Raw genomic sequence first — 15,496 nt, 5'->3', positions numbered from 1 at the left:
ACTCATCCACCTCACCTCTGTCTATAGACCTCAATGCTTGCTTACATTGAGCTCTGCCAGTGGACCTTTGTCCTGCCCTACAGCATCCCCTGCTAGTCCAGTATAGTCACCCATGCACCTCACCTCTGTCTATAGAATCCAATGCTTGCCAACATTAAGATCTGCCAGTGGACCTCTGTCCTGCCCTACAGCATCCCCTGCTAGTCCAGTATAGTCACCCATGCACCCCACCTCTGTCTATAGAACTCAATGCTTGCCTACATTGAGCTCTGCCAGTGGACCTCTGTCCTGCCCTACAGCATCCCCTGCTAGTCCAGTATAGTCACCCATGCACCTCACCTCTGTCTATAGAACTCAATGCTTGCTTACATTGAGCTCTGCCAGTGGACCTCTGTCCTGCCCTACAGCATCCCCTGCTAGTCCAGTATAGTCACCCATGCACCTCACCTCTGTCTATAGAACTCAATGCTTGCTTACATTGAGCTCTTCCAGTGGACCTCTGTCCTGCCCTACAGCATCCCCTGCTAGTCCAGTATAGTAGAACTTACATTGAGCTCTGTCAGTGGACCTCTGTCCTGCCCTACAGCATCCCCTGCTAGTCCAGTATAGTCACCCATGCACCTCACCTCTGTCTATAGAACTCAATGCTTGCCAACATTGAGCTCTGCCAGTGGACCTCTGTCCTTCCCTACAGCATCCCTTGCTAGTCCAGTATAGTCACCCATGCACCTCACCTCTGTCTATAGAACCCAATGCTTGCCAACATTGAGCTCTGCCAGTGGACCTCTGTCCTGCCCTACAGCATCCCCTGCTAGTCCAGTATAGTCACCCATGCACCTCACCTCTGTCTATAGAATTCAATGCTTGCTTACATTGAGCTCTGCAAGTGGACCTCTGTCCTGCCCTACAGCATCCCCTGCTAGTCCAGTATAGTCACCCATGCACCTCACCTCTGTCTATAGACCTCAATTCTTGCTTACATTGAGCTCTGCCAGTGTACCTTTGTCCTGCCCTACAGCATCCCCTGCTAGTCCAGTATAGTCACCCATGCACCTCACCTCTGTCTATAGAATCCAATGCTTGCCAACATTAAGATCTGCCAGTGGACCTCTGTCCTGCCCTACAGCATCCCCTGCTAGTCCAGTATAGTCACCCATGCACCTCACCTCTGTCTATAGAATTCAATGCTTGCTTACATTGAGCTCTGCAAGTGGACCTCTGTCCTGCCCTACAGCATCCCCTGCTAGTCCAGTATAGTCACCCATGCACCTCACCTCTGTCTATAGACCTCAATTCTTGCTTACATTGAGGTCTGCCAGTGTACCTTTGTCCTGCCCTACAGCATCCCCTGCTAGTCCAGTATAGTCACCCATGCACCTCACCTCTGTCTATAGAATCCAATGCTTGCCAACATTAAGATCTGCCAGTGGACCTCTGTCCTGCCCTACAGCATCCCCTGCTAGTCCAGTATAGTCACCCATGCACCCCACCTCTGTCTATAGAACTCAATGCTTGCCTACATTGAGCTCTGCCAGTGGACCTCTGTCCTGCCCTACAGCATCCCCTGCTAGTCCAGTATAGTCACCCATGCACCTCACCTCTGTCTATAGAACTCAATGCTTGCTTACATTGAGCTCTGCCAGTGGACCTCTGTCCTGCCCTACAGCATCCCCTGCTAGTCCAGTATAGTCACCCATGCACCTCAGCTCTGTCTATAGACCTCAATTCTTGCTTACATTGAGCTCTGCCAGTGGACCTCTGTCCTGCCCTACAGCATCCCCTGCTAGTCCAGTATAGTCACCCATGCACCTCACCTCTGTCTATAGAACTCAATGCTTGCTTACATTGAGCTCTGCCAGTGGACCTCTGTCCTGCCCTACAGCATCCCCTGCTAGTCCAGTATAGTCACCCATGCACCTCACCTCTGTCTATAGAACTCAATGCTTGCTTACATTGAGCTCTTCCAGTGGACCTCTGTCCTGCCCTACAGCATCCCCTGCTAGTCCAGTATAGTCACCCATGCACCTCACCTCTGTCTATAGAACTCAATGCTTGCCTACATTGAGCTCTGCCAGTGGACCTCTGTCCTGCCCTACAGCATCCCCTGCTAGTCCAGTATAGTAGAACTTACATTGAGCTCTGTCAGTGGACCTCTGTCCTGCCCTACAGCATCCCCTGCTGGTCCAGTATAGTCACCCATGCACCTCACCTCTGTCTATAGAACTCAATGCTTGCCAACATTGAGCTCTGCCAGTGGACCTCTGTCCTTCCCTACAGCATCCCTTGCTAGTCCAGTATAGTCACCCATGCACCTCACCTCTGTCTATAGAACCCAATGCTTGCCAACATTGAGCTCTGCCAGTGGACCTCTGTCCTCCCCTATAGCATCCCCTGCTAGTCCAGTATAGTCACCCATGCACCTCACCTCTGTCTATAGAATTCAATGCTTGCCTACATTGAGCTCTGCAAGTGGACCTCTGTCCTGCCCTACAGCATCCCCTGCTAGTCCAGTATAGTCACCCATGCACCTCACCTCTGTCTATAGACCTCAATTCTTGCTTACATTGAGCTCTGCCAGTGGACCTCTGTCCTGCCCTACAGCATCCCCTGCTAGTCCAGTATAGTCACTCATGCACCTCACCTCTGTCTATAGACCTCAATGCTTGCTTACATTGAGCTCTGCCAGTGGACCTTTGTCCTGCCCTACAGCATCCCCTGCTAGTCCAGTATAGTCACCCATGCACCTCACCTCTGTCTATAGAATCCAATGCTTGCCAACATTAAGATCTGCCAGTGGACCTCTGTCCTGCCCTACAGCATCCCCTGCTAGTCCAGTATAGTCACCCATGCACCCCACCTCTGTCTATAGAACTCAATGCTTGCCTACATTGAGCTCTGCCAGTGGACCTCTGTCCTGCCCTACAGCATCCCCTGCTAGTCCAGTATAGTCACCCATGCACCTCACCTCTGTCTATAGACCTCAATTCTTGCTTACATTGAGGTCTGCCAGTGTACCTTTGTCCTGCCCTACAGCATCCCCTGCTAGTCCAGTATAGTCACCCATGCACCTCACCTCTGTCTATAGAATCCAATGCTTGCCAACATTAAGATCTGCCAGTGGACCTCTGTCCTGCCCTACAGCATCCCCTGCTAGTCCAGTATAGTCACCCATGCACCCCACCTCTGTCTATAGAACTCAATGCTTGCCTACATTGAGCTCTGCCAGTGGACCTCTGTCCTGCCCTACAGCATCCCCTGCTAGTCCAGTATAGTCACCCATGCACCTCACCTCTGTCTATAGAACTCAATGCTTGCTTACATTGAGCTCTGCCAGTGGACCTCTGTCCTGCCCTACAGCATCCCCTGCTAGTCCAGTATAGTCACCCATGCACCTCAGCTCTGTCTATAGACCTCAATTCTTGCTTACATTGAGCTCTGCCAGTGGACCTCTGTCCTGCCCTACAGCATCCCCTGCTAGTCCAGTATAGTCACCCATGCACCTCACCTCTGTCTATAGAACTCAATGCTTGCTTACATTGAGCTCTGCCAGTGGACCTCTGTCCTGCCCTACAGCATCCCCTGCTAGTCCAGTATAGTCACCCATGCACCTCACCTCTGTCTATAGAACTCAATGCTTGCTTACATTGAGCTCTTCCAGTGGACCTCTGTCCTGCCCTACAGCATCCCCTGCTAGTCCAGTATAGTCACCCATGCACCTCACCTCTGTCTATAGAACTCAATGCTTGCCTACATTGAGCTCTGCCAGTGGACCTCTGTCCTGCCCTACAGCATCCCCTGCTAGTCCAGTATAGTAGAACTTACATTGAGCTCTGTCAGTGGACCTCTGTCCTGCCCTACAGCATCCCCTGCTGGTCCAGTATAGTCACCCATGCACCTCACCTCTGTCTATAGAACTCAATGCTTGCCAACATTGAGCTCTGCCAGTGGACCTCTGTCCTTCCCTACAGCATCCCTTGCTAGTCCAGTATAGTCACCCATGCACCTCACCTCTGTCTATAGAACCCAATGCTTGCCAACATTGAGCTCTGCCAGTGGACCTCTGTCCTCCCCTATAGCATCCCCTGCTAGTCCAGTATAGTCACCCATGCACCTCACCTCTGTCTATAGAATTCAATGCTTGCCTACATTGAGCTCTGCAAGTGGACCTCTGTCCTGCCCTACAGCATCCCCTGCTAGTCCAGTATAGTCACCCATGCACCTCACCTCTGTCTATAGACCTCAATTCTTGCTTACATTGAGCTCTGCCAGTGGACCTCTGTCCTGCCCTACAGCATCCCCTGCTAGTCCAGTATAGTCACTCATGCACCTCACCTCTGTCTATAGACCTCAATGCTTGCTTACATTGAGCTCTGCCAGTGGACCTTTGTCCTGCCCTACAGCATCCCCTGCTAGTCCAGTATAGTCACCCATGCACCTCACCTCTGTCTATAGAATCCAATGCTTGCCAACATTAAGATCTGCCAGTGGACCTCTGTCCTGCCCTACAGCATCCCCTGCTAGTCCAGTATAGTCACCCATGCACCCCACCTCTGTCTATAGAACTCAATGCTTGCCTACATTGAGCTCTGCCAGTGGACCTCTGTCCTGCCCTACAGCATCCCCTGCTAGTCCAGTATAGTCACCCATGCACCCCACCTCTGTCTATAGAACTCAATGCTTGCCTACATTGAGCTCTGCCAGTGGACCTCTGTCCTGCCCTACAGCATCCCCTGCTAGTCCAGTATAGTCACCCATGCACCTCACCTCTGTCTATAGAACTCAATGCTTGCTTACATTGAGCTCTGCCAGTGGACCTCTGTCCTGCCCTACAGCATCCCCTGCTAGTCCAGTATAGTCACCCATGCACCTCAGCTCTGTCTATAGACCTCAATTCTTGCTTACATTGAGCTCTGCCAGTGGACCTCTGTCCTGCCCTACAGCATCCCCTGCTAGTCCAGTATAGTCACCCATGCACCTCACCTCTGTCTATAGAACTCAATGCTTGCTTACATTGAGCTCTGCCAGTGGACCTCTGTCCTGCCCTACAGCATCCCCTGCTAGTCAGTATAGTCACCCATGCACCTCACCTCTGTCTATAGAACTCAATGCTTGCTTACATTGAGCTCTTCCAGTGGACCTCTGTCCTGCCCTACAGCATCCCCTGCTAGTCCAGTGTAGTCACCCATGCACCTCACCTCTGTCTATAGAACTCAATGCTTGCCTACATTGAGCTCTGCCAGTGGACCTCTGTCCTGCCCTACAGCATCCCCTGCTAGCCCAGTATAGTCACTCGTGCACCTCAACTCTGTCTATAGACCTCAATGCTTGCTTACAGCCTCCCCCATTGTGCTCTGCCAGTGGACCTCTGTCCTGCCCTACAGCATCCCCTGCTAGTCCAGTATAGTCGCCCATGCACCTCACCTCTGTCTATAGAACTCAATGCTTGCCTACATTGAGGTCTGCCAGTGGACCTCTGTCCTGCCCTACAGCATCCCCTGCTAGTCCAGTATAGTCACTCATGCACCTCACGTCTGTCTATAGACCTCAATGCTTGCTTAAATGGAGCTCTGCCAGTGGACCTCTGTCCTTCCCTACAGCATCCCCTGCTAGTCCAGTATAGTTACCCATGCACCTCACCTCTGCCTATAGAACTCAATGCTTGCCTACATTGAGCTCTGCCAGTGGACCTCTGTCCTGCCCTACAGCATCCCCTGCTAGTCCAGTATAGTCACTCATGCACCTCACGTCTGTCTATAGACCTCAATGCTTGCTTACATGGAGCTCTGCCAGTGGACCTCTGTCCTTCCCTACAGCATCCCCTGCTAGTCCAGTATAGTTACCCATGCACCTCACCTCTGCCTATAGAACTCAATGCTTGCCTACATTGAGCTCTGCCAGTGGACCTCTGTCCTGCCCTATAGCATCCCCTGCTAGTCCAGTATAGTCACTCATGCACCTCACCTCTGTCTATAGAACTCAATGCTTGCTTACAGCTTCCCCCTATTGCGCTCTGCCAGTGGACCTCTGTCCTGCCCTACGGTGCACATTGCTATTTCAGCATGGAGCCACACTTAAGGCTCTGATGATCATGACAAACTCATATGAAGCACAGAAGACCAAAGAAGGGGGGAAAGGGGGCAACAAGAACATGGGGTCGTTTATTATGCCCCCGCCCCATGGGAGGGGGTTTACAATATGAGACTCTCCGGACGTTTTATACTACAACTCCCAAGTTCCCTCACCATTGACTATCATGGCTGATGCTGATGGAGGTTGTAGTACACACCGCCTGGAGAGCCAAATGTTGCAGCCATTGCCCTAAGGTGATGCACACCGTGCAGACATGCTGTGCCCTTGACTCTCCGCATTTATTCTGATTCTCCACATCTGGCATCTCACAGATTGGGTGCAGGACGAGTCCACAACAGCTGGTCACTCACGTTGCGTCCTGATCCAGAGTTGGGCGGTGGCTACAAACCTGTACATTTAGTATGTAGGCTTTTATCTGCATTTGGGGTCAGAAAGTTTGCCTCCTTTGTATGTGTATATCTCCAGTTCCACCCGACCACGCGTCAAAACGTGTTTCAACACAGGCTGTACAACGTTTTGTACACGCTGCCGCGTGTACGACTCGTTAAACACCATGGCCCTCATTCCGAGGTTGGTGCTAGTCATGGCGCTATTAGCGCTATTAGCGCCATGACTAGCACCAATACCGGTACCGCCACTGACTTGGTGATATGGGGACTTACCGATCTATTCCGACCTTTGCGGGACCAGTAACTCCCCATTTGAAAAGCCATTCCCCATTCCCTTTTGAGCCCCCATAGGGCTCAATGGGAAGGGGGAAGGCGTCAATAACGATACTGCAAATTGCGGTACCATTATTGACCCCGGTATCCCTTTGCGGGTCCTGTCCTTGACGCCTGGTAAAACCAGGCGTTAAGGGAAGGACCCGCAAAGGGACCTCAGAATAGGGTGCAAAGGGATTACCGGCACCAGTGTCATTACCAGTGCCCGGTATCCCTTTGCGCCCAGGTCGTAATGACCCCCTATATGTTTTTCCTGAAACCTAGAAAAATTACTCTTGAGTGTGAATGGAGGCATCCTACTCCCTGATTTAATTGGTTTGTCAGTGCCACGCCACCCAAAAACACTTAAGATCTTAAGATGGCATTGTGTCATGTGGCAGTGTGTATCTAAGGAAAAAAGGCGCTAAAGAATCTTCGAGAACTTGGCCAATTAAAAATGGTGCCATGTCACCCATGAGAGGGAGGGGCATGCTTTGTTCGGCCGATTGAAGGGCTCCAGCAGAGTTGGCTTAATTTGCCTTCTTTAATTGTGAACAACACAAAATGCATAAACCCTGAACAAGTTGTGAATATGTTCTCCTTAACCTTTTCAGGCAAAAGCCCAAAGAACCACGGGAAATGTCCTGACGTCGTCGTGACTCCGGTAAGACTCACAGAGCTCAAGATGCTACCAAGACACACAATCGTAACACATGTGTATCCGTAGGATGAGAGTATAGTTGAGTATTATGGCTGGGCGGCATTGCTAGGGCAGCATTGTTAGACTCTATTGCTGGCAGTATTAGTGGGCCGTGTTGCTAGGCAGTATTGCTGGCAGTATCGCAGGGCCGTGTTGCTAGGCAGTATTACTGGCAGTTTTGCTGGGCCGTGTTGCTAGGCAGTATTGCTGGCAGCATTGCTGGGCCGTGTTGCTAGGCAGTATTGCTGGCAGTATCGCTGGGCCGAGTTGCTAGGCAGTACTATTGGCAGTTTTGCTGGGCTGTGTTGCTAGGCAGGATTGCTGGCAGCATCGCTGGGCCGTGTTGCTAGGCAGTATTGCTGGCAGTTTTGCTGAGCCGTGTTGCAAGGCAGTATTGCTGGAAGTATCACTGGGATATGTTGCTAGGCAGTATCACTGGCAGTTTTGCTGGGCAGTGTTGCTAGGCAGTATTGCTGGCAACATCGCTGGCCCATTTTACTAGGCAGTATGCTGGCAGTTTTGCTGGGCCGTGTTGCTAGGCAGTATTTCTGGCAGTATCGATGGACCGTGTTGCTAGGCAGTATCACTGTCAGTTTTGCTGGGCCATGTTGCTCGGCAGTATTGCTGGCAGCATCGATGGGCCGTGTTGCGAGGCAGTATTGCTGGCAGTATCGCTGGGCCGTGTTGCTAGGCAGTTTTACTGGCATTTTTGCTGGGCTGTGTTGCTCTGCAGTATTGCTGGCAGCATCGCTGGACCGTGTTGCTAGGCATTATTGTTGGCAGTATTGCTGGCAGTATCGTTGGACCATGTTGCTAAGCAGTATTACTGGCAGTTTTACTGGGCCGTGTTGCTAGGTAGTATTGCTGGCAGTTTTGCTGGGCCATGTTGCTAGACAGTATTACTGGCAGTATCACTGGGCTGTGTTGTTACGCATTATTGCTGGCAGTATCAATGGCACATGTTACTAGGCAGTATTACTGGAAGTTTTGCTGGGCCATGTTGCTATGCAGTGTTGCTGGCAGTTTTTCAGGGCAGTGTTGCTATGCAGTGTTGCTGGCAGTTTTTCAGGGCCGTGTTGCTAGGCAGTATTGCTGGCAGTGTTTTAGGGCCGTGTTGCTAGGCAGTATTGCTGGCAGTTTTTCAGGGCCGTGTTGCTAGGCAGTATTGCTGGCAGTTTTTCAGGGCCGTGTTGCTAGGCAGTATTGCTGGCAGTGTTTCAGGGCCGTGTTGCTAGGCAGTATTGCTGGCAGTTTTTCAGGGCCGTGTTGCTAGGCAGTATTGCTGGCAGTGTTTCAGGGCCGTGTTGCTAGGCAGTATGACTGGACTGGCTGGCCCGCTGAATAGTAAAGGTTTTCACGAATTCAGCAACCAGTCAGCATTGATAGAATTTGCAGGTCCCAACATTTATTTTCGCGGCAGTTATTTGCAAAACGTTTTTGTTCAGTGAACACAGTCTACATGCGAGTACGTAAGGAGCCAGTTTCATTTATTATGTTTTACTGTATGGGTGTAAGCGCCACATTGCTTCCCGAAGCCAGGTCGATGCGCTCAATAAATACCGTAGAATATTAATGTTGAATTAAATGCACAGCCTCTTCCTAAGAGCCTCAAAAGTCTTTTGCTTTGGTCATTGTACAGTAAAGCAAACAGCTGAGTGTAAAATTCGACCTAATTGGTAGTTCAACGTTTAGGCGAAAACAAAACCACTGAGGCAAAATAGAAAAATAGCCAAAGCTAGGACAAGGGCCCGGAGAATAGCTCTGGGGAAACCTGATTGTCTTGGAAGCAAGACAACGCAGAGCAACACAGGTTCAAGTCCTGGGTCCTGCACGTAGAGACTGGTCTTCGATATTAAGCCAGTTATAAAAGATTCATTCATTAAGGAAGGAAATTACTCTTTATGTTATTACATAGTATATTATCAGTGTAATTAGCTTAAAGAAACCCTATGGGTCTGATTCACATAGCTGTTTCCAATGGGGTTGCACCATCATAAAGTGCTTCTGTGAATCAGGCTCTGTGACTTATCTGTGTATATGTTTGTTTGCAGCCCTCCGACAATGACTCTTCCATTACATACGCCGACATTGTTCTGCCTTCACAAGAAAAGCCCACGCATTTGAAGAACGAGGAAGTCCAGGGTTGGGCAAATGCCGGAAGCAGCTCTGAGTACTCGGAAATCGTATTCCGCAAGTGAAGGATTCTGGGACAACTTGGACTTTTTTTTTTAGCTTTTATGTGGTTTTGCATTCCTGAAGAAAAAGCTTCTTGCGACTTTTGTAACATTTTATTTATTGACTGTGTGTGTTGGAGCGGGAGGCGCCATTTTGAAATGGCTTCTGGAATTTGTGAACTAATGGAGCTTGAGAAGAAAGGATGGGATTTACCCTCCCAATCAAATGCGTGCAGACCATGTGATATTGCCAGCTCTAAAAACGTAGTGTTTTAAAAGCTGTTGACGGCATTTGGTACCCCGTCTTAATCCTTCCTCCCCCATCGTCTATACCCAGTACTTTACCCTCATAAATAGTAGGGTGAATTATGCCACTAAAATGTTATCGCTGCATTCTGCGGACAGCACTTTCATGTAGATCCATGGATCTGCTAACGGGATGTCATAGATTGTGAATTGAAATTACTTTTTTAAAAACCTAAGCCAAAAATAAGTGTAACATATGTGTGTGATTTGCAGAGCTCACAAATCAAGTGTGCTTATGCAGGATTGTGTGATCCTAACCGCTCCCTATTAGCGACATATGCAGTACGCCTAAGAAACATTTTTAAAAGGAATTATAAATGGTTACCTTTTGATCTAATTGTTCTAATTTGTCACATGCCTGTGAATATTTTCCCCATAACCATTTCCTCTTACCACACACAGATGGGCCTGAGTCTTCTGCCTCTTATCTTCTCCCCTTTCTCTTTGATGTCTCCTTTTCTCCGCCTGCTCCAAGTGCTCGACTGTCCAACTGATCCCTAAGAAGCCTTTTGCTGACTCCAATTAGTTCCTATCTCTACTTACTCCATACTAAAATATCCCAGGAAGACTCCAGGATCACCAACAACTGTGACAATGATGACCTGTCCGACCATGTCCAGTCGGGAGTCCACAACCGTCATTCTACTGAAACAGCCCTCACTCAAGTCTTTACTTTTCGAACTTGCGCTCGCCATCGTAAATTCTCCACTAGCCAAATCCATGAATACCCCTCGGAAACAGCGGACCACCACCCTCCCCATCAGACACTTTCTGTCTTTGGAATCCCAGCTGCTCTTGTCTGGGTTGCCTCTCACCTTGCTCATCGCTCCTTCTCAATCTTTTGGGGACCAGCCACCTCTAATCCAACTTCGCTTCGCATTGATGTCCTCGGAGGGTCCATACTTGGTTTCTTACCCTGCACTCTTTAGATCTCCTCTCTCAGAGAACTTATCTCCTCCTTTGGGCTATTCAATCACCTCTTTGCAGACAACTCTCAAATCACCTTCTCCTTCCCTACGCTCAATCCTGGTCTATCTACCTGCATTTCTGCTTACCTGCAATCAATCCATCTCTGGAGGACACTTCAATGTCTTATCCGTAAATCCTCACAAAATGAAGCCGCCTCTCTCAGGCTCCAACACCCCCTACTCTCCTTCCCTTACTTTTGAGACTTCACACTAACCTGCTCTCTCCCTACCCCAAGGCAGGTAGACTTTGTATCCTTTTTCACAACAATCTCAATCTTCAGTACTGTATAAGGGCAGAGGCTACTGCTGCAGGAATACTCTAATTACCACCAGGAAAATTCACCTTCTCCTCATCTACCTCTGAGCTAAAACACTCATGCTAACCCCGGTACTTAGGCACCGTGATTTATTCTCCTTCAGCTTCCACTTCTTCTCTCAGGGGCAAAGTGCTCGCCTTGGAAGCAAGACGACACGGAACAACACAGGTTCAATCCCCGGATCTGTGCTTAGAAACCTCTGGGTATTAAGCGCGTTATAAATAACCAATTATATCATAATCATATCATATTACGTGGACCACACAAGCACTCCCCAGATGCACCTTTCCGTAATATTTCCATACTTCTGCCATGGTTGGTTTTCTATAAGAAATCAATTATTTTTACAAATACCTTCTACTTGTCTTCAAATTCATTCATGGGCTTGCCCCCCAACCCCTATCTGATTGTTACTGTTTCCTGCTACTCTCCTTCCTTATCCTCTGCCTAAGTCTTCCACCGCCATTATCCTTAATACATATGTTTCCTGCTACTCTCCTTCCTATCCTCTGTTTAAATCTTCCACCGCCCTTATCCTTTATACATATGTGTCCTGCTACTCTCCTTCCTATCCTCTGTTTAAGCCTTCCACCTCCCTTATCCTTTATACATATGTGTCCTGCTACTCTCCTTCCTATCCTCTGTTTAAGCCTTCCACCGCCCTTATCCTTTATACATATGTGTCCTGCTACTCTCCTTCCTATCCTCTGTTTAAGCCTTCCACCGCCCTTATCCTTTATACATATGTGTCCTGCTACTCTCCTTCCTATCCTCTGTTTAAGCCTTCCACCGCCCTTATCCTTTATACATATGTTTCCTGCTACTCTTCTTCCTATCCTCTGTTTAAATCTTCCACCGCCCTTATCCTTTATACATATGTTTCCTGCTACTCTCCTTCCTATCCTCTGTTTAAGCCTTCCACCGCCCTTATCCTTTATACATATGTGTCCTGCTACTCTCCTTCCTATCCTCTGTTTAAGCCTTCCACCGCCCTTATCCTTTATACATATGTGTCCTGCTACTCTCCTTCCTATCCTCTGTTTAAGCCTTCCACCGCCCTTATCCTTTATACATATGTTTCCTGCTACTCTCCTTCCTATCCTCTGTTTAAGCCTTCCACCGCCCTTATCCTTTATACATATGTTTCCTGCTACTCTCCTTCCTATCCTCTGTTTAAGCCTTCCACCGCCCTTATCCTTTATACATATGTGTCCTGCTACTCTCCTTCCTATCCTCTGTTTAAGCCTTCCACCGCCCTTATCCTTTATGCATATGTGTCCTGCTACTCTCCTTCCTATCCTCTGTTTAAGCCTTCCACCGCCCTTATCCTTTATACATATGTTTCCTGCTACTCTCCTTCCTATCCTCTGTTTAAGCCTTCCACCGCCCTTATCCTTTATACATATGTGTCCTGCTACTCTCCTTCCTATCCTCTGTTTAAGCCTTCCACCGCCCTTATCCTTTATACATATGTGTCCTGCTACTCTCCTTCCTATCCTCTGTTTAAGCCTTCCACCGCCCTTATCCTTTATACATATGTGTCCTGCTACTCTCCTTCCTATCCTCTGTTTAAGCCTTCCACCGCCCTTATCCTTTATGCATATGTGTCCTGCTACTCTCCTTCCTATCCTCTGTTTAAGCCTTCCACCGCCCTTATCCTTTATACATATGTGTCCTGCTACGCTCCTTCCTATCCTCTGTTTAAGCCTTCCACCGCCCTTACCCTTTATACATATGTGTCCTGCTACTCTCCTTCCTATCCTCTGTTTAAGCCTTCCACCGCCCTTATCCTTTATACATATGTTCCCTGCTACTCTCCTTCCTTATCCTGTTTAAACCTTCCACCGTTCTTATCCTTTATGTCTCCTTCAATACGCTCCATAATCTCTTGGTTCCATGAACACCCTATGCTTCCGCTCACCTTTGCTATTTTTCCACTCCTTGCCCGTCACCACTTGAACGCACTACCTCCAGGTCAAACACCACTATCATCCACTCCTTTAAAGATGAACTGAAGTTCCACTTTGTGAGCCCAGAAAGTGTACTGTCTATTTCCCCCACATCAACCCCCGTCTCTGATTACTCTCTCCCCAGCTCCAATGTATAAAGAGCTCCTCTGTAAATAACCAGCCCCTCAGACTTCTGTTGTCCATATGTCTTGTCTGGCCCATGTTCTTAGATTTCCTGCTTCAAATGGTCGGTTGCACATTTTCATATCCTCTAATATAAGGCCCAAAATACAAGGATGAGACGAATACCAAAGTTTCTCTTGAGTGTTTCTGGTTGAAATACTTTAGGTCTCATTTCGAGTTCGGTGGTACGAAATCATGGTGGCAGAATGAGAATTTGATATGAAATTGAGAAATCACTTCCAGGCTGGAGATGGAGCAAATCCTTTATTTTACCTTAAAAAATCATCACATTTAATGCATAAAAATTATTGCTTGTGGAAAAATTGCAAAGAATCTGCTTAAATAAATAAAGACTAACATAGTTTTACCACTACTTGTTCCGGCCGTAACAGTAAATGAGTTTGGTGGTAATATTAGAATTTTCGCCAAACCTATGATAGCTCCGTGAAATATTATACCAAATGGTGCTCTTTGGCCTACATACTGCAGAACCGGGACCATTGTGGTGCAGGTTAGTAGCGCAGATACTCATGGCAAATGTATTTTAAATGATTTTTGAAGTACACATGCAAAATACAACTCTTTTCGCCACCATTTATATTGCTCTCTGTCTTGACTGGGAATGGTAAATATATGCACATTTTCAAGCAAGTTCCTTTCGTGGCTGCACTCGGCCATAATGCATTATGCACTTATAAGTCTTCACCTAACCTGAGACTTGGGGATCTGCACCCCACTGTTTCCTCTCCTGGTTGCTTGTAGATCCCTTGCTGTCCATTGCCCGCCCACCCCCATAGTGAGCTCCCTGCTTCCTTTTTCTCTGCTCCCTCACTGTGTTCTTCCCCCTATGCATTATAAGGCACTCAATTGCTTCGCAAGGCCAGGCCTGTCTAAATACCCTAATAGTGATAATAATAATAATAATAATAATAATAATAATAATAATAATAATAATAATAATAATAATACATTATCTAAATTATGTATGCCCATGAGGGTGGCTTTCACCTGTTTGGAATTAAACATGCTCAAATAAATGAACTCTCAACTTCACTATTTTGAATTCATTCTTTAGTGTTAAGGTCCACGAGTACGATTTAAAAAAAAAAAGATCCCAGATGAAGCTGTACTGGTCGATCACCCGACACTACCTATATCCGTCTCCCTCTTCAGCACCCTCTCTATTTTCCACCCTTTTTCGTAACGAACACCTTTTGTTCCACAGCCACAATGCATTTCCTCATCTCCCTAATGTGGTATTAAGTGAAGAAATCGATTTTATAAAATCGATTTCTTCGAAGACCGATTTAGACTGCTGGGAGACCACTCTGAGCAGTTTTTCTAAACGGAGCTGTCAGCCCCTGCAACGCACACGAGCGAGCACAGGGGCTGACCGGTACGGCAGAGCCGGAAGAGGGAAGCCGATGGGACCTAGGTAAGTGTTTTGATTTTGTTATGTTATGTGGATTTATACCGAGCACTGCTACCACCAAGAGGAAGTCTACAAGCGCTCATGTAGCTCTGCAAGAAAGAGGGCGGGGTTGGTTAGTGAGGGTAGAGTGACAGGATAGGTCCCGAACCAGCAGAAACTGGCATCTGTCTGTGTTGGCTTGCAGATGGTTGGTTGTGTGCACTGGCTTGTTTTATCCGTACGGGTGAGGCCCAAAGCCCGAGTTGCTTTCTATGTGACTGCTTGATTATGTTGGGGTGTGTCTGTGTGTTTTATGTGTAAATTGGCTGGTATTTATGGTTGTGGTTGTGTGGGGTTTGAAAACCCCTGTTTGACAAAATATCTCACCAGTGTGGGAGAAGTGGGGGAGGAAAATTGGAGGGGGGGGTCGGTTGGTGGTAAAATGATGTGATACTTCGGCATATTTCGGGCCGCACAAAATCGACAAAAAAAGAACAGTCTTTTTTGTCTTTGGTCTTCAATATGAAGAAATGTCACAAAGAAGCCCTTAATGTACCTGAATTCCATCACACAAGGCTATCCGTTTCTCCAGTTCCACATTTCTGCTTTCACCTCCACAGGCTCAGGTCTGGATACTTTAGGTGTGGGCACAATACGTACTTCAGACGAACTTCGCTACCGGGAAACTACTGCAGTG

The 15,496-nt window shown here is 47.9% G+C and overlaps 1 protein-coding gene across 2 annotated transcripts in view; it reads left to right on the top strand.

The window, feature by feature from the left end:
* Positions 1-13,984, top strand: part of LOC138520888 (transmembrane domain-containing protein TMIGD3-like) — a 66,793-nt gene extending 52,809 nt beyond the window's left edge. For both annotated transcript variants that reach the window (XM_069633301.1, XM_069633300.1), the window contains 2 exons: positions 7,406-7,455; positions 9,543-13,984. In XM_069633301.1, the coding sequence (XP_069489402.1) occupies positions 7,406-7,455; positions 9,543-9,689 (197 nt within the window). In that variant the 3' untranslated portion in view covers positions 9,690-13,984. The remainder of the gene's footprint in view (positions 1-7,405; positions 7,456-9,542) is intronic.
* Positions 13,985-15,496: the final 1,512 nt, after the last annotated feature.

This window comes from Ambystoma mexicanum, chromosome 13, assembly GCF_040938575.1.
Source record: "Ambystoma mexicanum isolate Mex_15411 chromosome 13, UKY_AmexF1_1, whole genome shotgun sequence".
NCBI classification, from domain to species: Eukaryota; Metazoa; Chordata; class Amphibia; order Caudata; family Ambystomatidae; genus Ambystoma; species Ambystoma mexicanum.
This window is presented reverse-complemented; position numbering and strand designations above follow the sequence as displayed.